A 23,567-nucleotide genomic window follows, 5' to 3' on the forward strand; every position below is an offset into this window, starting at 1 on the left:
ATGTACAATGAGGTTACGGTTAAGGTGGGGCGTGAAGTCCAATGAGGTTAAAGGATGGGGTTAAGGTGAGTCATGAGGTCAAGGTTTAGGTGGAGGGCATTATGTCCAGTGAGGTTATGATTAGGGTTAAGGTGGGGCATGACATCCTGAGGTTAAAGGTTAAGGTTAGGGTTTATACACGAGATGCCCGGATTAGAAAGATCCAACAGACTTGTTCCAATTGAAAATACTTTCAGATCTCAATTCACGCAGCTCCGTGAAATCAGTGTTACCATGACAACTAGAGCTTGCGGATTGCCCCCTCACCGTCACCGACCAAGTCTTGTTGTATAATGACACTTTAAAGGCCTAACCTGTGATCCAAACGTAAACAAATGAGTAGCCCCACCACTGAACATTTTAAAAAGATGTTCTCATTCCCTGGTTGATGGACTGAGCTCTTCATACAACACAAGACAACAGGTACGTCTGAGTTTCCAGTTGTAGAGGTTGTATTTTGTGGGCTGCTAAAAGGTCCGTTTACATTAGTAATGTTTGTAAACGCTGGGAGGTAAAACAGATCTATATTCCGATTGACATCGAGTTAAGAAGGTTTCAAATAAGAGCCGTTTCCATCGACAGATCATGGAATATCTCTTCCGACAACTCCACGCTATGATTAACCAATCAGATTGGAAGCTTTAACCCTTTCACTACAGAAGGTTAACCCTTTACTATCACACTACAGACGGTTAACCTTCTGCAGTGTGGTTAGTGAAAGGGTTAAACCCTTTGTCACCTTCTGCAGTGTGGTTAGTGAAAGGTTTAAACCCTTTGTCACATGGCAGTGACAAAGTGTTGTCGCAGTGAAAGGGTTAACCATTTGGTGGTGTGGCAGTGAAAGGGTTAACCAGCTGTTTAGGGGGGGGGGGGGGGGGACACATAATTAAGTCCAGCTATAACCATGTGGTGTTAGCTTCACGTCTCGGTGGTGAGAAGGTGTTTTACTGCTCCATCTGCCCATCGTTTTGTTCACAGATCTACGACTCTGCAGCCGAAAGACGGTCTTCAGCCTCTGCTGTTCACAGCACATAAAAACAACCTGTGTGTAGCAACTACATCCATTTTCTAAGAAACAAAACAGAAAAAAATATGCGACACAAAAAGACAAGGAAAAGCTTTGAGAGACTACAACTAATGGATTAAAAAGAAGGGATTAGGTTCAATAGCCAGAATTATTAAAAAAGGAGAAAAAAAGAAAGAAAGAAAAAGAAACCAAATAGGATCGAATCGCTGTGACCCGTCGTCCTCTTCTAATTCTAGCTGAAGAGCGGGATATCATGATTAAACATTAAAAGTTTGACAAAGACAATAGTCCCGACAGATTAGGAGCCACGAGATTACCATAGATTACCACAGGAACCCACGGCTAACTCTTATGGTAAAGGTTAGATTTCAGTCTCTCGTCCCTCAAAGTGTTTATATATCGTCGGTAGTCGTTTTGAAAATCTTCAGCCTTCCCTTCAACGCGGTCGCTCCAGTGTGACGGCAGCCACACGGCCGGTACGTGAAACATCGAGCAACATCCATTAGAAAACTGTTGATTTCAGACTATGGAGAAATTAAATTAAAAAAAATAATAAAGCACAACGAACGAGCGAATGAAGGGATCTCACTGATATACAGTGAAGCTTACAGTTAAATGACACGCCGTTGTCCTCAAGTCGTTATAAATAAGGGACAAAGCGAAGACACTGCACTCCCTAGAGGCCACGGGTACAAGTTTATTTACAAACGATCCAGGGGGGGGGGGGGGGGGGGGGGACTAAATGTTTCTGTCATATATAACTTACCTAATTTGAAATCAGCTTCCAAGCAGTGTTGTTTTTCTAAATGCTGGACCTCTGCTTTCTAAATGCTGGACCTCTGCTTTTTGACATAAGACAAATCGGTCTGAAAACCAAAATGACCTAAAGTCTCTGTCGCCACCACGTCCATCACCTGCACCCAGCTCCACGGAGAAAGTCAAGAGACGTGGCATCTTCTTCACACCGACGTGGCTGAAGCGACCGAGATGGTTGCTGGTGGGAAACGGGGACGGTGGGGAGATGGTTTGGCTAAAAGGTGAGCTTTAGTGTGTGGAGGTGATCCCGGTTGGGTTCGGTAACTAGAAGGACCAGGGGAAGGGCAGACTCAGGGTCTCTTTCTCTCCTCGCCGGCTCGACAGGGGAGCATTCCTGAAACGTTACGAGAGCTTGACGGCGATCTTCTGCTCCTTCTTCATCATCCTCTGGACGTCCTTCTCCATCTTCTTTCTCTGCTGCTCCATGGAGCGTTTTTCTCTCTCCACCATCTTCTGTTGTCTGTTAAACAAAAGGAAGACAGGATGGGCAAGCGTGCTCCTTACAATGCACATTACAAGAAGCAGGGTCAACCTGGAGCAAAAACAGCATTAGGATTCTCTTATGTAATTTGTGCATAGTGCCATCTGCTGGATGTGAAGTGAACCTACAGACAAACAAGACAGACTAACAATGGCTTCCCTGTTCAATCTTTAGCTAAGTTACATAGTGCCATAGGCATAGACACAAAGCATTCTTACATAAAGTGAACTGCAGTCTTGTTACTAACGTCATGCAACATTGCTAATGTACATTGCGTTGATAACGTTGCCAACATTGATAACCGACAATAGATCTGAATTCAACACTGTTTGATTCAGGACCACGGACAGCGTACCATTTACTCTTCAACATTAGCTTTAGCTTAGTCTAGTTAGTAGAAAGGTGGGAACAGTAGGCCCTTCTAGCTTTAGCTTAGCTTAACGGTGGATGCTAGCTGCTAACGTCAACACCAGCTCTATGTCAAACCTACACGTCTGCTCTGTAAACAGAAAAGACAGCTCTATGTCAAACCTACACGTCTCACTGTAAACAGAAGAGACAGCTCCATGTCAAACCTACACGTCTCACTGTAAACAGAAAAGACAGCTCTATGTCAAACCTACACGTCTCACTGTAAACAGAAGAGACAGCTCCATGTCAAACCTACACGTCTGCTCTGTAAACAGAAGAGACAGCTCCATGTCAAACCTACACGTCTCACTGTAAACAGAAGAGACAGCTCCATGTCAAACCTACACGTCTCACTGTAAACAGAAGAGACAGCTCCATGTCAAACCTACACGTCTGCTCTGTAAACAGAAGAGACAGCTCCATGTCAAACCTACACGTCTCACTGTAAACAGAAGAGACAGCTCCATGTCAAACCTACACGTCTCACTGTAAACAGAAGAGACAGCTCTATGTCAAACCTACACGTCTCACTGTAAACAGAAAAGACAGCTCCATGTCAAACCTACACGTCTCACTGTAAACAGAAAAGACAGCTCCATGTCAAACCTACACGTCTCACTGTAAACAGAAAAGACAGCTCCATGTCAAACCTACACGTCTCACTGTAAACAGAAGAGACAGCTCTATGTCAAACCTACACGTCTCACTGTAAACAGAAAAGACAGCTCCATGTCAAACCTACACGTCTGCACTATATAAACAGAGCGAGGCGGACCGTGGAATGCCGCCTACAGATGACAAAACTAAACGTAGAGGCGTCCTCGACGTGCCGGTACCTGAGCACTGTGTGTGTGTGTGTGTGTGTGTACCTGAGCACCGCCTCCGCCTGTGTGTGTGTGTGTGTGTGTACCTGAGCACCGCCTCCGCCTGTGTGTGTGTGTGTGTGTGTACCTGAGCACCGCCTCCGCCTGTGTGTGTGTGTGTGTGTGTACCTGAGCACCGCCTCCGTGTGTGTGTGTAAGAGAGTGAGAGTGAGAGTGAGAGTGAGAGTGAGAGTGAGAGTGAGTGAGTGAGTGAGTGAGTGAGTGAGTGAGTGTGTGTGTGTGTACCTGAGCACCGCCTCTGCCTCCCAGGCCGTGTCCGACGACTCGTCCTCCCAGGCGTTGGAGCTCTCCTGCCAGGTGTCCATCTCGCCGAGCTCCGACTGCACAACACACACGGGGGGGGGGGGGCAACAAACACGGGGGGGGGGACAACACGGGGGGGGGGGGACAACACGGGGGGGGGGACAACACGGGGGGGGGGGGACAACAACACGACACACGGGGGGACAACAACACGGGACATGTTCTTCAGTCTTCAGGGGACACACATGGATATATATCGGCAGACAAGCGGCGTCGCGGTGTAGTGGTCCACCGTCTGGATCTCTGCCCCCGCCCCCCCCCCCCCCCGTTTTATTTTTACAGTCAAGTGTAAAATTTGCATTTTTTTTTTCTTTTTAAGTATGCAGGTTTTGTGTAACTATTTTCCCAGATCGAGAATTCTCATTTAATTTATGCGGTTGTTGTGTCCTTTATATATGCGACATGGTCTATTATTGCACTCGTCTTTCTTTCAGTGAAAGCTCAACTGGAGAGGAGCTCAGAGGACCGGTCCAGACTAATAGCACCAGTATGTTTGTGCGACGCAACAGACTCACAGAGAGGAGACTCAGAGGAGAGACTCAGAGAGAGAGGACAGACTCAGAGAGAGAGGACAGACTCACAGAGAGGACAGACTCAGAGAGAGAGGACAGACTCACAGAGAGGACAGACTCAGAGAGAGGAGAGACTCAGAGAGAGAGAGGACAGACTCAGAGAGAGAGGACAGACTCAGAGAGAGGAGAGACTCAGAGAGAGGAGAGACTCAGAGGAGAGACTCAGAGAGAGAGGACAGACTCAGAGAGAGAGGACAGACTCAGAGAGAGGACAGACTCAGAGAGAGAGAGGACAGACTCAGAGAGAGAGGACAGACTCCGAGAGAGGACAGACTCAGAGAGAGGACAGACTCACAGAGAGGACAGACTCAGAGAGAGAGGACAGACTCAGAGAGAGAGGACAGACTCAGAGAGAGGAGAGACTCAGAGAGAGAGAGGACAGACTCAGAGAGAGAGGACAGACTCAGAGAGAGAGGACAGACTCAGAGAGAGAGGACAGACTCAGAGAGAGGACAGACTCAGAGAGAGGACAGACTCAGAGAGAGAGAGGACAGACTCAGAGAGAGAGAGGACAGACTCAGAGAGAGAGAGAGGACAGACTCAGAGAGAGAGAGGACAGACTCAGAGAGGACAGACTCACAGAGAGAGAGGACAGACTCAGAGAGAGAGGACAGACTCAGAGAGAGGACAGACTCAGAGAGAGAGAGGACAGACTCAGAGAGAGAGGACAGACTCACAGAGAGAGAGGACAGACTCAGAGAGAGAGGACAGACTCAGAGAGAGAACAGACTCAGAGAGAGAGAGGACAGACTCAGAGAGAGAGGACAGACTCAGAGAGAGAGAGGACAGACTCAGAGAGAGGACAGACTCAGAACGAGAACAGACTCAGAGAGAGAGGACAGACTCAGAGAGAGGACAGACTCAGAGAGAGAGGACAGACTCAGAGAGAGAGAGGACAGACTCAGAGAGAGAGGACAGACTCAGAGAGAGAGAGGACAGACTCAGAGAGAGAGGACAGACTCAGAGAGAGAGAACAGACTCAGAGAGAGAGGACAGACTCAGAGAGAGAGGACAGACTCACAGAGAGGAGAGACTCAGAGAGAGAGGACAGACTCAGAGAGAGAGGACAGACTCAGAGAGAGAGGACAGACTCAGAGAGAGAGAGAGGACAGACTCAGAGAGAGAGAGGACAGACTCAGAGAGAGAGGACAGACTCAGAGAGAGAGAGGACAGACTCAGAGAGAGGACAGACTCAGAGAGAGAGGACAGACTCACAGAGAGGACAGACTCAGAGAGAGAGGACAGACTCAGAGAGAGAGGACAGACTCACAGAGAGGACAGACTCAGAGAGAGAGGACAGACTCAGAGAGAGAGGACAGACTCACAGAGAGGACAGACTCAGAGAGAGAGGACAGACTCAGAGAGAGGACAGACTCAGAGAGAGGACAGACTCAGAGAGAGAGGACAGACTCAGAGAGAGAGGACAGACTCAGAGAGAGGAGAGACTCAGAGAGGACAGACTCAGAGAGAGAGGACAGACTCAGAGAGAGAGGACAGACTCAGAGAGAGAGGACAGACTCAGAGAGAGGACAGACTCAGAGAGGACAGACTCAGAGAGAGAGGACAGACTCAGAGAGAGAGGACAGACTCACAGAGAGAGGACAGACTCACAGAGAGAGAGAGGACAGACTCACAGAGAGAGAGAGGACAGACTCAGAGAGAGAGGACAGACTCAGAGAGAGAGGACAGACTCAGAGAGAGAGAGGACAGACTCAGAGAGAGAGAGGACAGACTCAGAGAGAGGACAGACTCAGAGAGAGGACAGACTCAGAGAGAGAGGACAGACTCAGAGAGAGAGGACAGACTCAGAGAGAGAGGACAGACTCAGAGAGAGGACAGACTCAGAGAGAGAGGACAGACTCAGAGAGAGAGGACAGACTCAGAGAGAGAGAGGACAGACTCAGAGAGAGAGGACAGACTCAGAGAGAGGACAGACTCAGAGAGAGAGGACAGACTCAGAGAGAGAGAGGACAGACTCAGAGAGAGAGGACAGACTCAGAGAGAGAGGACAGACTCAGAGAGAGAGGACAGACTCAGAGAGAGGACAGACTCAGACAGAGAGAGGACAGACTCAGAGAGAGAGGACAGACTCAGAGAGAGAGGACAGACTCAGAGAGAGAGGACAGACTCAGAGAGAGAGGACAGACTCAGAGAGAGAGAGGACAGACTCAGAGAGAGAGGACAGACTCAGAGAGAGAGAGGACAGACTCACAGAGAGAGGACAGACTCAGAGAGAGAGGACAGACTCAGAGAGAGGACAGACTCAGAGAGAGGACAGACTCAGAGAGAGGACAGACAGAGTGACAGAGTAACAGAGTAACACAGACTCACAGAGGGGGTGATGAAGGACACCATGTCCTGTGTCGCTGCCAGCCTGCTGGAGAAGCCCGCGGGGCCGTCGGGCACCAGGTAGTTCAGGGGCTCCCTCTTCTTCAGCACAATCTATCGGACACCAGGAGCAGGGAGGGGGGGTGTTATGAAGAGACCTTTTCAAACTTAACAAGAAATTCTAAATGGGTCCAGGTGCATTTCCTGTTGCAGTGTTTGTCGTCGACAGGTGAACAGGAGATAAACTTGAGCCCAAGCTGTATCCCTAAGCAACTCAGCTCCAGTGAAAACTAACCAAGACGTTGTTGTTAATTGAATTAGGCTCGTTATTACCGTAGCCGAATTATTTATTTCCTGAAGGAATGATAATAAGCACGTCTCTGTGTAAGTGCTAGATTTGAAGAGGTCCTCCGCCAGCATGACTGCATGTGGGAAATGCACAATTTTTAGAAACGCATCGATGAAAGCGACCGATTGATTAGTCGCCGAAAGTCCAATGACCATTACTCTGGAGTTTCTTTAGTTTGATGACGGACCTGAATATTACACGGCGGGCCAGATAGGAACTAAATGGGTCTCTGGTGGAGAAGGCAGAAACTTGCCTTATTTTCTTTTTATTTTTTTGATCTTTTTCCCCCTCCATTTTCCTCCGATTTTCTCCCATCCCAATGTTAGTCGTTATGCCAATTCCCAATCCCCTTCCTGGTCGCTGCGCACTTACCCCCCACAGTTGGTCTGGGAGAGTGGAGGCTACCACGTGCTTCCTCCGACACACGTCCAGCCAATCAACCACTTCTTTTCACCTGGCAGCGCGGATTCTCCCTGAGAGGACGTAGCGTGTGGAAGGATCACACTATCCCACTTAGGTCCTATCCGTGCTGAGCAGGGGCCCCGACCGAACTGTAGGAGTCGCTGTTTACAACGACCCGGACCCACCCCGCCAGCTTCTCCCACCCTCTAATACAGCTGTGGGCTGGATTCGAACAGGCGAATCCAGCCGCTCCGGGGTTGGTGACGAACGCAATCTCCGTTACGCCACCTGACCGCCCTAGAAACTTGCCTTCTGTGTTTTCCTGATGGTGGGAGCCATGTCTTTGAAGTAGTCGGGCTCCGCCCCCTCCTCTCCCTCGTCGGGCGTGGGTGAAGCGGTCCCGTCGCCGCCCTCGATCTTGATGCTGGTCGGCGCGTCTTCGTCCCAGGAGCTCCACTCCTCGACCTCCGGCTGTAACGGAACAAACGGTTACTGGTATGTGCGTCATGTGACCTTTCCATAAACATTATCCGTTTGCCAATACAGTAGCCGATAGGAAATACACTGGGGGTTCAAGCTGTTCCCCTGGCGACTGAATCCTTCTGAAAAGGTCAACTTTTTTGACAGCAACATACAAATACCATAAAATTAATACAATTGAGAAGAAAAGACAGATAGACGTTTTGGGCCACGTAACAGACTAGAGTCTGGAGGGGATGAGACGGGAGATAAAACTCATCAGCCCTTCCTCCATCATCCACACCCTCCAGTGGCCGTGTGCATCCCTCTCCCTCATCATTCTCTCCTCTCTCCTTATGTTGCTTGTTAGAGGAATCAACTGTAGACGGCTTAATTTTGGCACTTGATTGCTTGAATGGGTCAAACGGGCAATAAACTTAAAACTAGGGATGCTCGATATTGGCTTTTTTACCGATACCGATATACCGATATTGTCCAACTCTTAATTTCCGATACCGATATCAACCGATACCGATATATGCAGGGTTTCCCCTGCCAAAAAACTTAATCATTTCAGGTAATTAACATTACATATCTCTTGTTGTGGAATTAACACAACATTATGCATACTTTTGACAATAAATAAAATCAGAATTTGTTCTTACTTGCTTGCCTGGGTAAATAAAGGTTATGGAAATGTCAAAAAAAGAAAAAAAAATTTAACAGATACCGATATTTTCCGATATCACATTTTAATGCCAATATCGGTAGGCCGATAATATCGGACATCCCTACTTAAAACAAATGAGCCATTTCAGCTGTGATTCGTGCCGTTTCCTCGACTGAGGACAACCTTTTTTAAGACAATGCAAAGTCACCAGTTGCCTAGGCATAAAAAAAAATATTGTTTGTTTCCTGTTGGTCGTCAGTTAAGGCCATGGGTAGGTAGGGAATTTATTTAATTTAATTTTTTAATTTTATTCTTTCCCACAGCGACTATGGATAGGGAATTTCTTTATTTAAAATATTCACAACAACATGGATGCATGTACTCTGCCAGCATGTTTAATATCCATAATACTAAAGGTTTGACTAAGATTTCTATGAAACCTTTTTTTTTTTTTAATAAAGAAAAAAAAGTGTATTCTTTTTATTTTATTTTTTTTCTAATTTTTTTTTTAAACTCATAAAATATATTGGGTCGCACCTAAATCGACAGGGTCGGTCGGCAACTGGAAACAAACCATTATTTTTGTTAGGCCCTATATTCCAGTCAGGGAGGAACGTGCCGCGGTAATGCTCGACTAATAGAAAGATAAGCAATACCAGTGCAATATGTCAAAATAGAATTAGAGATTACGTGACTGCATCTTTGATTTAATGAACCATTTGATTCCACTCACACAAGTGCCACCAAGTCAAATATGAACTGCACTTCCCCCAAAAAAAAAGATTACATATGATGTGACCATTTTTGACCTGAAATGCCAGTTTTGGTTGTGAGATGCTTGCATTATTAGTATCAGTAGCATACAATAGTCTTAAAATGCTAATAATATCCTCTATCACAATTATTTCTGGGACAATATATTGACATTGTGCAACAAAATGAGTTATTGCGACAGGCCTAACTCAAAGTGCATTCATCAGAGGGCCGCACTCAAAAGTAATTTAATTTAAAGGGCAATGGTGAAACGTAAAAGTAAAAAGATTTAAATAAAAAAATAAAGAGCTTCGGACAAATCTGAAATTGCGCCGTTCGGCCGCCTCGCGTTTGGTTTGGTCTTTATCCTTTTCACTTTTTTTATTTTAATTTTTTTTTAACTGTATGCAGCAGTTAATCTCAGGAGGCTCATACAGAACCAAGCATGTCACTGTAATGTACATCATGTATCACTGACCAATAAAACAAAACTTGAAACTTTAACTTGATCTTCCGGAGGTTTGTTCCAACTATGTGCAGCATAAAGGGCTTGTGTCCTCCTGCCGCTTATTTCTGGGCGCAAGCGTCTTCTGTCAATTGTTCCCAATGAGGACAGAGCGCACGTGGCCGCATGCTGCCGCCTATAGGGAGGGAATGCGCTGCAGTCGGCTTCTTTTTTCAGCGCCTTTCAGTTTTTGTGTGCGGCCGCGCCCAGCGTTTAAAGTTTAAACGTTCTGAACTTTTCGGCGCGATGCGCCGGGCGCCTTTTCAGACAACCAATCACAGCCAATCATTATCTACCACTCTGTTTGTAACCCGACACCGGAGTTGCCTGCCTGCCTGCCCACAAGAGACAGGAGCAGTATGAGGGCACAAATAATAACTACACGAATACACTAATAAAAAGCAAATAAAAAGCAAAGGGCGAACTGTGGTGTCAGGCAATAACTATATGATTAATATACAATAAAGTGTATTAAAATATGCTATATGTGCAAAACCGCGGCAGTAAATCTCGCTACAAGATGCGCTTCATCCCAAAACTACCGGCACACTGCCAGCGTTTTTCAGCTGGAAATGTGAGCTAGGTGAACGCGGGCCCCAAGAAGTGAACGCTGCTGCGCTGCGGTGTGTTGTCCCTGCTGGACCCTGGTGTAGAGGCTGATGTTACCGAGGGGCCTGGGGGCGACGAAGAACTCATTAACAGGACTTCCAGCTCAACACAGAGCTACTTCACCATCAGATCCTTTTTTACACTTCCAAAAGTGAGGTCGAATGCAATGAAGCGAACTGTCATGTTCCGTGGTATGCAGGAATGGAACTCTCTTCCCAGACATGTTAAGCAGGAGAATAGTAAATGTCGTTTCAAAATCGTGGTAAAACAACATTTTCAACCAAAGAAATTGACATTCCCTAATAGATAGTGTGTACGTAAATGAAAATGTATGTGTCTGATAAAGAGATAGGTATATATGGATGAAAAGGCATGTGTCTATATTATGAAAATATTGTATAATTGGCTGATATGAACATAGATAATGTATGTAAAAGCTAAATAGTATATTATGCTGTATTGTATTATGAATTAATTATGAGTAGGTATTATTGTATTGTATTATGAATTCATTCATAAGGAGTATATATTTTTATATTGTATTATGAATTTGATTAGGGTTTTTATTGTTGTTTTAATTGTCTGTATGATATGTAAATGTTGTGAGTGTATAAGTCTGTAACTGTATTTTATGTGTTATGGACCCCAGGAAGAATAGCCCCAGCACTGCTGTGGCTAATGGGGATCCAAATAAACTTAAACATCACAATAACCAGGAGTGGGGAAATAGAAAATCCACTTATTCAAACTCGTCCCAAATGATCATGGTATCAACAAGTGAGGCTTATTTTTGTGATCTATAAAAAGGTTTAATAAAAGTTTTTTTTTTTTTTTTTTGGAGAAACTGAGTTTTCAAGACTCAAGACTGATATGAGAACAATAGTTGAGACATTTGCTGAAGACACAAAAGAAACACACACAAAAAAAGAATCAAATAGAATTGTGTCATTACAATCTAAAGTCAAATCGAATGGTGCATTTGGCAAATTTGTATCCGAGGATAATTACAAATTGTGTACAAGTCAGCGCTGCAGGAGGGGTTCAGCTCTGGCAGCTAGGGGGTAAGTGGTATTGTTCATCTAGCAGTGCCCAACTTGAGTGCATAGTAGTATAGACATATTAGCATAGTACTGTAGGTAGTAGTATAGGCATAGTACATAGTAGATATAGTAAGCATAGTACATAGATATTGATTGAAAATGTTTTTAGTAGACTGCAAAAGATTGGGGGCGTGTTTCAGCTGTGATGGGAAGTTGGTTCCACCGCCGTGGAGCGTCTATATTAAAAAGGCCCAAGAGTGCTTCGGCATTCGCCCGATTGGCCACGACGCCCACGTGATTGCGGCTTATCGCGCCCTGCCGCTCTGTGCGTTGCAGCGCGCGGCAGAGCGGCACTCGCGGAAATAGGCTGCTGCTCCGGCGAAAGAAAGACGGGCATTCTATTGCCACGCTCTGCGACAAACTCTAACCTTAACCAACTTCGAAAGAGTGCCTAAACTTAACCGGCGAAAGAAAGAAAGACAGACGCTAGTTACGTTTATATAGAGAGATGATAAATTAATTAAAACGTAAAAAAAAAAAAAAAAAATATTGAAGTGATTCGAACTTGTCACCAACTGACCATAGGCTCCACAGCAAGGTGACGAACGAGTTGAGCTAACCGTCGATGTTAAAACTCAGTGACGAATGTAGGGGGGGATTACGAATGCATAATGCCGCGGCAACCTATGCGCCGCTGCCGCTCTGCCGGTCACGTGGGCGTCATGGCCAATCAGGGAAATGCGGAAGCACTCTTCGGCTGCCTTTAATATATAAGCAGCCAGGACAGAGAACAGCCTGCTTCATTTCAATGACCCCCCCCCCCCCCCCCCCCCCCCAGGAGCCCGGAGAGGAGAGGATCTCACCTCTAGAATTTCACAACATGAACTTTGACATTGATTCATAATATGGAGTCTCTTTCCCGTCTATCCTCCATCAGTAAGGAGCCTGGGTGGCTTACTGACCTGTTTGGGCCCAGAGAAGTCCACTGTGGTCGGGAGAGTTATCCGATCACCGCTGAGCTTCCGCCCTCGTCCGGTCCTTCATCGAGATGAAGAAAAAAATTTAAAATAAAACAGAAAATATAATAAAAGTAGTAGGAAATTACTTTTATTACATACAAAAGAAATTATAATAAATAAATAAATAAATACAATAAAGAGGAATTGTTACCGAGCACAATGTTCCTGGTGTAGTACAGATGTACAGATGTGCCTCTTACCTGCATATCAACCTTTTGAAGAAAGAAAGCAAGTTGGCCAAACATGTGCAGATCTTGAAGAGGCGGAACTGGGTGACTGCCATGATGAAGCTGACCTGGTGAGAAAAGATTATACACCTTAGAATGATGCACCTTAGAATGATGCACCTTAGAATGATACACTTTAGAATGATACATCTTAGAATGATGCACTTTAGAAATTATACATCTTAGAATGATACACTTTAGAATGATACATCTTAGAATGATGCACTTTAGAAATTATACATCTTAGAATGATGCACTTTAGAATGATACATCTTAGAATGATGCACTTTAGAATGATGCACTTTAGAATGATGCACTTTAGAATGATACATCTTAGAATACACTTTAGAATGATACATCTTAGAATGATGCACTTTAGAATGATACACTTTAGAATGATACATCTTAGAATTATGCACTTTAGAAATTATACATCTTAGAATGATGCACTTTAGAATGATACATCTTAGAATGATGCACTTTAGAATGATGCACTTTAGAATGATGCACTTTAGAATGATACATCCTAGAATACACTTTAGAATGATACATCTTAGAATGATGCACTTTAGAATGATACACTTTAGAATGATACATCTTAGAATGATGCACTTTAGAAATTATACATCTTAGAATGATGCACTTTAGAATGATACATCTTAGAATGATGCACTTTAGAATGATGCACTTTAGAATGATGCACTTTAGAATGATACATCTTAGAATACACTTTAGAATGATACATCTTAGAATGATGCACTTTAGAATGATACACTTTAGAATGATACATCTTAGAATGATGCACTTTAGAATGATACACTTTAGAATGATACATCTTAGAATGATGCACTTTAGAAATTATACATCTTAGAATGATGCACTTTAGAATGATACATCTTAGAATGATACACTTTAGAATGATACATCTTAGAATGATGCACTTTAGAATGATACATCTTAGAATGATGCACTTTAGAATGATACATCTTAGAATGATACACTTTAGAATGATACATCTTAGAATGATACACTTTAGAATGATACATCTTAGAATGATACACTTTAGAATGATACATCTTAGAATGATGCACTTTAGAATGATGCACCTTAGAATGATGCACTTTAGAATGATACATCTTAGAATGATACACTTTAGAATGATACACCTTAGAATGATGCACTTTAGAATGATACATCTTAGAATGATACACTTTAGAATGATACATCTTAGAATGATGCACTTTAGAATGATACATCTTAGAATGATACACTTTAGAATGATACACCTTAGAATGATGCACTTTAGAATGATACATCTTAGAATGATACACTTTAGAATGATACATCTTAGAATGATGCACTTTAGAATGATACATCTTAGAATGATACACTTTAGAATGATACATCTTAGAATGATGCACTTTAGAATGATACATCTTAGAATGATACACTTTAGAATGATACATCTTAGAATGATGCACTTTAGAATGATACATCTTAGAATGATACACTTTAGAATGATACATCTTAGAATGATACACTTTAGAATGATACATCTTAGAATGATACACTTTAGAATGATACATCTTAGAATGATACACTTTAGAATGATACACTTTAGAATGATACATCTTAGAACGATACACCTTAGAACGATACACCTTAGAATGATGCACCTTAGAATGATACACCTTAGAATGATGCACTTTAGAATGATGCACTTTAGAATGATACACTTTAGAATGATGCACTTTAGAATGATACACTTTAGAATGATGCACTTTAGAATGATACATCTTAGAACGATACACCTTAGAATACACTTTAGAATGATACATCTTAGAACGATACACCTTAGAACGATGCACTTTAGAATGATGCACTTTAGAATGATACACTTTAGAACGATGCACTTTAGAATGATACACTTTAGAATGATGCACTTTAGAATGATACACTTTAGAATGATACACCTTAGAATGATGCACTTTAGAATGATACACCTTAGAACGATACACTTTAGAATGATACACCGAATGATACACTTTAGAATGATACACCTTAGAACGATACACTTTAGAATGATACACCTTAGAACGATACACTTTAGAATGATACACCTTAGAATGATACATCTTAGAATGATACACTTTAGAATGATGCACTTTAGAATGATGCACTTTAGAATGATACATCTTAGAATGATGCACTTTAGAATGATACACTTTAGAATGATACATCTTAGAATGATACACTTTAGAATGATACACTTTAGAATGATACATCTTAGAATGATACACTTTAGAATGATACACTTTAGAATAATACACCAAAGCGGAGCACCGATTTGTACTACTTATGCTAAGAATAATTACAAATAATAAAAAATAAATTGTTTTATACATTATTGTGTCAATGAAGTCCCTCTACATTTAGGTGTAGTATAATTGTACACACATACATAGATACACATATCCATACATACACACATAAATGTACATACGTATATTTTAAATCTTGACACTTTTTCTTTTTGGATCACCCATACAAAAACAAAAACATAAGTGCATACATAAACAAAAGAGTGAGTACCAGTATAGATGTTACTGATCCTCGACTAGTAAACCTATCCATCCATTTGTAGTATACATCCAATATCCATCCCTACTTGTCCCCACATACATATAAAAATAAAAAATATATGGAAAAAAAGGAAGAGAAAAAAAATTATATTGTTTGTCGTTTACTGTGAAAAAATAAAAGGAAAAAATGCATACAATGTAATGCTGCAACAATTACCAATGTGTTTTTACACAAATGGCTTAATAAAGGAATCTGAATCTGAATCTGGAAAAGGACATGAATTTTCATTATTAGATTCACTTTATTGTTATTACACAGTACAAGACAGTGCAACGAGATTGTGTATGTCCAACCAGCATGTGACAATCAACAGTCAGTTGCAATATAAGACACATAAATAAAACTGTACAGTAAAGTGCAATGGTTAGCAGTTAGCACAATGTGCAATGGTGAGAATAAAAAATTCTAATTAAAATAATCATTAAAATAAAGTCTACATAAGCTATGGCTATATATACACAGGTATACAGTGAGGTGCAGTTGGCTAAGTAGAGTTTTGATTCAGAAGTCTGACAGCTGAGGGGAAGAAACTATTCGTGGTCCTGTTGGTTCTGCCTGGGAGGCTGCGGCAGCGTGCCCCAGAGAGAGTACCCCGCAGGCGGGTAGCGTGCCCCAGAGCGAGTACCCCGCAGGGGGGTAGCGTGCCCCAGAGCGAGTACCCCGCAGGCGGGTAGCGTGCCCCAGAGCGAGTACCCCGCAGGCGGGTGAACAGTCCATGGTTGGGGGTGAGAGAAGCGTCTTTGATGATGTCCCATGTTCTCCGTGAGCACCGCTTCTCATAGACTGATGAGATGGCGGGAGGAGTGGGCTCTTGGTGATGCGTTGGGCTATGTTCACTACCCTCTGCAGTGATTTGCGGTCCTTAACGGTGCAGTTTCCGTACCAGACTGAGATGCAGGTGGTGAGGATGCTCTCAATCGTACAGCGAAAAAAAGTTTGCTAGCACGGACGGGAGGGGATGGGTGGAGTTTGGCGCTTGTGGGCCTTCTTGCCCAGGGTAGAGGTGTTGATGGTCCAGGACAGGTCCTCAGAGATGTGGACTCCCGCAGGAATTTGAAACTACAGACCAGCTCAACCTCCTCTCCATTGATGTGGATGGGGCTGTGGGTGCCTGTTTTATTTTTCCTGAAGTCCACCACTATCTCCTTAGTTTTTTTTGGTGTCGAGGCCAGGGCCAGGTTGTTGTTAGCACACCACAGAGCTAGGTACTGGACCTCCTCTCTGTACGCCGACTCATCACTGTTGCCGACTAGTCCCACCACGGTGGTGTCGTCTGCAAACTTGACAATGATGTTTGAGCCAGTGGTGGGTGAAGAGAAGGGAGTAGAGTACCGGTAGGTGTGGGCCTACAGGGCGTTCTCCAACAATTGAGTAGTAGATCAAAGAGAACTCTCTGCCTACTACTACTACTACTCTTGTTTTCTATTACTGTTTCATGTTACTTAAAATCCTCATATCAAAGCCTGATCTGTCTATGTCATCAAATACCTTTCCATAGTTTAAAGAAACCCCATATTTTTTCCAGCATATTTTCATTCTTATTGATTTTGTAAGTTACCTTTTCCATACTATATATAATGTTTTTTCCAATCTCTTGTTATTTGCTTAACACTTTGGATGCCACCAACGCTATAAGTCGTTAGTTCATGCCGCCAGTTGAGTGCCCGCCAACGACATATCGTTTGTTTGCCGTATTTTTTTTATTGGCGATTTGAATTCATATTTCATCAGGTTATCTTCCTCGGGTTAGTGCTGCAGAGTCTCTCTGAGCTCAATTGGGAAGATACCGCCCCCTATCGTCTCTCCCTGTGTAACTGGCTGCACCCCATTACATTACACTGCTGAAGGGGGGGGGGTGGTCAGTTTCCTCATTTTATTTTTCCCTCAAGGCATCTGAAGGATCGATTGTGCTCACCGGCCCGGAAAAAAGTGTGGATTATGTATTTACAGGACTCAACACTGTATATCAATAAGCGTGATCGATATTTGGAATGGCGATCAGGAATTGGAATCATCTTTTTGGATAACATCTGATCTCAGGTAAGGAATCTATTTATACCAGTCTTAGGATAATCAGACCTGTTTTCACGGAAATATACGCTTTTTCCCTATGCGTGTGTGGCTGTGATCGCTGATGAGGAAATGAGAGAATATATTTTTCAGCCCGCCTCTATAGCGTGCATAAGTACACATATACTATCGATAATCTAGCGTTTATTTGAAACCGATTCATAAATAATTTAAGAGAGCGCATATGCGTTCACAACGCTATCATTGAAGTCGGTGGTGGCATTTAACGGGGTTTTACCATGTTCACCAGTGGTAATCAAAGTGTTAAGTGCTGCGGCTCTCAAAAAAAAAAGGGTACCTATGCCTCACATTCACTCACATGTTCACTCACGACGGTGGAGGTGACCATGCAAGGTGCCAACCTGCTCATCATGAGCAGTTAGGGGTTAAGTGTCTTGCTCAAGGACCCTTCGACACGCTGCCGGGAGGAGCCGGAATCGAACCAGGAACTTTCTGATTACCAGACGACTACATTGGTGTGCCACACAATGCTCCAAATTTCCACCAAGCGCTGCATGCAAACTAATAAAAGTAGGTGGGATATATACAGATATATATAGTGTGTATAAACAGGAATATATGCAGCCAGGGATACATTAACACATTGAGTGCCAGCGACGTCATATCTCGTTTTATTAGCCCCCCATTGAGTGCCGACGACGACAATTATCGTTTTATTTTTTTATTAGCGATCTGAATTCATATTTCATCAACCGAGTCTCCCGTTGGTACAGCAGCTCCTCCAGGAGCTCAGATGGGGAAAAAGCGCCCCCTATCGTCTATCCCCGTGTAACTGCAGGTCAGTCGATTAGACTGACCTGGGATCTGTAGACCTGTAGAGGTGGAGCCAACTGGCTCTATTGTGCTGGCAAGACGTCTGATCAAGAGGGATCTGATCGCGAGACGGAAATCAGCCTGGAATATGTATTTACAGCAGCCAATAATCAATCAATAAGCGTGATCGATATTTGGAATGGCGATCAGAAATAGGCCGAAAAATGACAACGTTTTTGTGTATTCTAGAATATTCCAGTAAATGTCTTTTATCACGGAATCTTTATATTTTCCTTGAAAACGAGGGCTTTTCAAAATGCTATAAAACGAAAATGAACCGATAAAAAAACAATCCGTTTCGACAATGTTGACTGCAAACAAGTCATTGATAAGCGACGGGAAGATTAGACACATAGCCATCATTTAAAACATAGATTAGGCGTTTTTAACGCTAACATTGAAGTGGATGATGGCATTCAACGGGGTAAAAAGGTAAACAAGGTAGGCACTGATAGTGTTAACATCTAACTAATATGAATAGGCCAAGTAGGTATATAAAAGTAATATAAAAGTAGGTACGGGATATATACAGATATATATAGCATAGTGTGTATAAACAGGAATATATGCAGCCAGGGATACATTAACATCTAGCTAACTAATATGAATAGGCTAACATTGTGTGTGTAGTTGGTATGCCATACAGTGGAATAAGAGGAATGGTGGTTATTATGATGAATTATGATTATTCTGATCCAAGTAAAGTGGCCTAACGTCAACTTTAACCCTTTAACTTTCCACATGATTTATGTCAGCAGATACTCGCCACAGTGTCAATGCATAAACAGATTGATTGAAAAACTTTATTAACAGATTGCAGAATGGGTACATAAGGGGATGCAGACCAGAGAAAGACTTTCGTCTTGTTTACATCAGGGTCCCCCAATTTCCATTCATCATAACATGACATACATGACATACAGATAGACAGCACTGTTACATCTAGACATTTATGACATACCAGATTTACAAATACAGTAGTTTGTGATACAAAAAGAGTTTAAAAACAAGAGAGAGTAGATATATTTGAGCAGATACTCACCACCACGGTGTCAACACTGAACAGCAGGTAATAATAGTCAGTTTGTGACCGAGGCTCGCTAGCTTCTACGTTAGCTGCTCACAGAGAAACATAACAACGTGTCTAACGCCGGTTCCCTGGTTGTTTGTCCCTAAAACCCGACACATCTGCGGCGCCTATACACCGTGTTGTCACATTAATAACGTGTAGAACCACAGCAGCTGCTAGAATAATACCCCCGACGTGTTACTTCATGATGACAACCCCCCGAAACCAGCCGCAGCTCGTTCACCATCTCATGGCCGCCATCTTTCTGTCAACCAGGAACATCGTCAAGGGAACTATACGAGAAGGAAGGGTCAACGCGTCACTATAGACCACCGCGACACTTCCGGGATTCTGAAACATCACGCGAGATGCGTCTCTACTTTTCGTAGCTCCATTTCTGCAGACCCCTCTCTGATTGGTTGAGCTCCATTTCTGCAGACCCCTCTCTGATTGGTTGAGCGAAGCCCCTCTCTGATTGGTTTAGCTCGTCACGCGGTAAAAGGCGGATGTAATGTTATCATTATCAAGAAGATAAAAAGAAATGTACTACCAGATTCACGTATAACGTTATTTCGCGTGGCTTCACGGTTTATTCATAACGTTATGCACATTTCACAACACAGTACCCTTCGGCGCTAAACCAATCAGAGAGGGTCTTCGCTGTACGCGGCTAGCCAATCAGAGAGCGTCTTCGCACACATAGGCTATGGAAAGAAATCACGCGGATGAGATAGCTGGGGGTGCTGAAAAGGGGACTTTAGCTCGGCCGATATAGTTCTGATCGATTTGGAATTGGTCGCGCAGTGTTCTGGAGACTCAGGCGCATAAAAGTCTATTCAATCATGTCTCCAGCGCCCCCACAGCCGTAGCTGCAACCACTTACACCAAGGCTCTCATCCACATTCATTAATTTGCTCCCCCAGCTATCTCCTCCGCGAAGTGCAGTGGTGTCTATACCAGCGTTCTGTGCTTGGTGCTGCCAGTTATATTGAAGCCTGTATCAAAATGCAATATATATATCGACAACCAATATATCAAACGTGAGCGAGTTAACAATGCAACACCTGTCCGGTGATTCTGATATCCGAGGTAATAACTTGTTTAAAAGATAGGTCATAATAAACGAGGAGATCGGATGGCTGGTCCCATCAAACTCAAAGTCGGTTGAACTGAACGTTTTCACACTGGCACCAATTTGCTTTCCAACGCGCTGCACTGTGACGTCATTACCCCATCCTTCCTTTATTTTATAGTTCCCTTGAACAGAATAGGGAAGTCCAGAACCTACACGGATGCACATGATGATGCGAGTAGGGTATATCTGCAGTGCCGCAGCCCCATACATAGGAGGGGCCTGTACTGTGTGTTGGGGGCCTGTACTGTGCGTCGGGGGCCTGTACTGTGCGTTGGGGGCCTCTACCGTGCGTCGGGGGCCTGTACTGTGCACTGGGGGCCTGTACTGTGCGTCGGGGGCCTGTACTGTGCACTGGGGGCCTGTACTGTGCGTCGGGGGCCTGTACTGTGCACTGGGGGCCTGTACTGTGCGTCGGGGGCCTGCACTGTGCGCTGGGGGCCGGTACTGTGCGTCGGGGGCCTGTACTGTGCGTTGGGGGCCTGACGATATACCAATACAATCTACCACTTGGGGGAAACCTTAGGGCCCTTTCTCACCAGTGGAGGTTTCTCTATGACAACACGTGAAACACAAATTCACTCATAATTCAACATTATTATTAATTTACATATACCTATATAAAAAAAAAAAAAAAAAAAACTATATATATATATATTTTTTTTTTTAATTATTATTATTATTTTTTTTATTAATGTTTTCCCCTGTAAAAAAAATTCCAGTGAATTTTTTTTCTTCAAAAATGGCCAAAATTGACAGCTCTGAGCAGGCCTGCACTGCAGTATTGCCTGCAGTAATTATTCGTGAAGAAAACTTCACAGGTGTGACCCATTGTTAAATAAATAATAAATAACAGCGAATCAAAATAGGCTATTAACTTCATCTAAGAACGGTCTGTGCAGTTAAACTCTTGCCATTGAATGGAGGATTGATTGATTGACAGCCCTTGACATCTAATACACGGAGGTTGAATATGATTGGCAGCCTTGCAAATCCAATCAGAGATTTCTGCATTGCAAAGTCAAAATGGGTCCAGCTGCATGTGAGGAGGATAGGTTTAGCTCGGGCCAATCTCAAGTTTCTCAAGTTTCTTTATTAGTTGTCATACAGAAGTACAGAATACTTTTATACAAAATGTAACATAAAGCATTTTGTATAAAAGTATTCTGTACTTCTGTATGACAACTAATAAAGAAACTTGAGAAACTTGAGATTGGCCCGAGCTAAACCTATCCTCCTCACATGCAGCTAGACCCATTTTGACTATGTGAAAGTTGAGACTATGAGAAAGTTGTTGTTTAGTAGTTAGTAAGCTGTACAGCTATAACAAGTCAGGCTAAATTAAACTTTGCGCCAACATTAGGACCGAAGTATAAACCAGCAACTGAGCAACATGAAGAAGTGGATTTATGCATCTGGATCAGAAAAAACGTTGTGGATGAAAAAGTAAGTATAGGCTACAGTGCTTGTATGCTAACAGTAGCTAGGCAGCTTAGCCTACATCACAATGATAATGTGGTAATATTGCCTTGGAATTTCATAATTAATATGTGTGAATAAATTAGAGAACCATAAATGTAAAGCCAGATGTACCTTTCAATAGCAGAGTGGACTCAGTGGGTTAAACAGTCTCAACTGTCAGTTGAGACAGCTGCATCAGATAACAGCTGCAACAGTTATTTCAACCCCCACTCAAGCAATGACTAAATTAGGGAACAAACGACACCTTCTCAAACTGACTATATGTAAATGCTGATCAGAGAAAGCTGGGTTGACCACAAGGCAGACCAGTTTAGACTTGTTGAAGCATGGACACTAACTCACAGACAAAGTAATCTATTAATCAACTGTTTAGTATCAAAAGGTATTATATGATGTCTGGTATCAGTCTTAGAAAGCACTGACTGTACTTGGATGATATTAGACATCTATAGCCATATAGAAGGAATGTTAAAGTTATATATTATTCATTTAAGAGGAGATTTCTGTAGGGACAGACCCAATCAGGAAGACACTGACGGGGGCCACTAGCGTCCCCCTCTGGGTATTGAGTCAAGATCCACACGGGAGATCAAAGGGGGGGGGGCAGCCAGCCTCCCCCCAGAGAAACCCAGAGGGAGGGGCTGCCAGCGCCCACCGGACACCCCCACAAGCAGACGCTGGATTGGACCAGCCATATGTATTATTGGCTAGAAATGATAGTATATAGGGCCCTACATAGGGTTATTCAGGAGCTCTCGGACCCAACCAGGGGTCTGGGGGCTCCCCCACCGCTTCGAAACCACCCAGAAACCACCGTGAGCTGATGCATTCTACGTGAGTAAAATCATGGGAAACACCAAATGGTTGTTTATAGATTAGAGTAATGTTGTACAGATCCCTGATCTGTAAACCAGATTTACTCATGTATAATGTGTACAGTAAACCATGTATGTTCAAATTATGTTAACCAAGTGACTGTTTGATGTGCAGTATTTAGGTTTGAAGATGCAAACCTGATTGTGATATTTCTGTACAACAGACAGCTGTTAAATATTCTCTGATCATCTGTTGTATGTAGAAGTCAACCTTCTATTCACCTTGGACTCCTGGCTCTGATCAAATAAATCAGCTGAGTTGAACTACAATTCTGGTTTGTCTGGCGTACACGTTTTATTCTTCATCTGCATTAAGCCAGATGTGGAGACCAACCATTCTATCAAGTATGAATCTTTCCTCCTCCGTCCAGATAATCAATCTCATTGTATTGTACTACAATAACCACAAATTATTGTAGGAAGTCTGTGGGATTTTACTACAGAAATGGTGCCGTGTTGCCCTACCCTTCGTGTCTCCCCCTGAAAAGGTGCGGTAGGGTCTTGTTATATGTATCATATCTGGATCTTGCTGTGTGTTGGGGACACGGGGCGAAGAGCTGGGGTGTTG

The 23,567-nt window shown here is 43.2% G+C and overlaps 1 protein-coding gene across 1 annotated transcript; it reads right to left on the reverse strand.

The window, feature by feature from the left end:
• Nucleotides 1-1,787: 1,787 nt before the first annotated feature.
• Nucleotides 1,788-19,762, reverse strand: ebag9 (estrogen receptor binding site associated antigen 9). The gene is made up of 7 exons (XM_084336918.1): nt 19,484-19,762; nt 12,868-12,962; nt 12,611-12,686; nt 7,922-8,083; nt 6,865-6,975; nt 3,884-3,978; nt 1,788-2,342 (listed from the first exon to the last, which is right to left on the reverse strand). Exons 2-7 carry the CDS (start codon nt 12,948-12,950, stop codon nt 2,225-2,227), a joined length of 645 nt encoding a protein of 214 aa, XP_084193044.1. The 5' UTR covers nt 12,951-12,962; nt 19,484-19,762; the 3' UTR covers nt 1,788-2,224.
• Nucleotides 19,763-23,567: the final 3,805 nt, after the last annotated feature.

Source organism: Notolepis coatsorum, assembly GCF_963971535.1.
Source record: "Notolepis coatsorum genome assembly, chromosome: 19".
NCBI lineage: Eukaryota > Metazoa > Chordata > Actinopteri > Aulopiformes > Paralepididae > Notolepis > Notolepis coatsorum.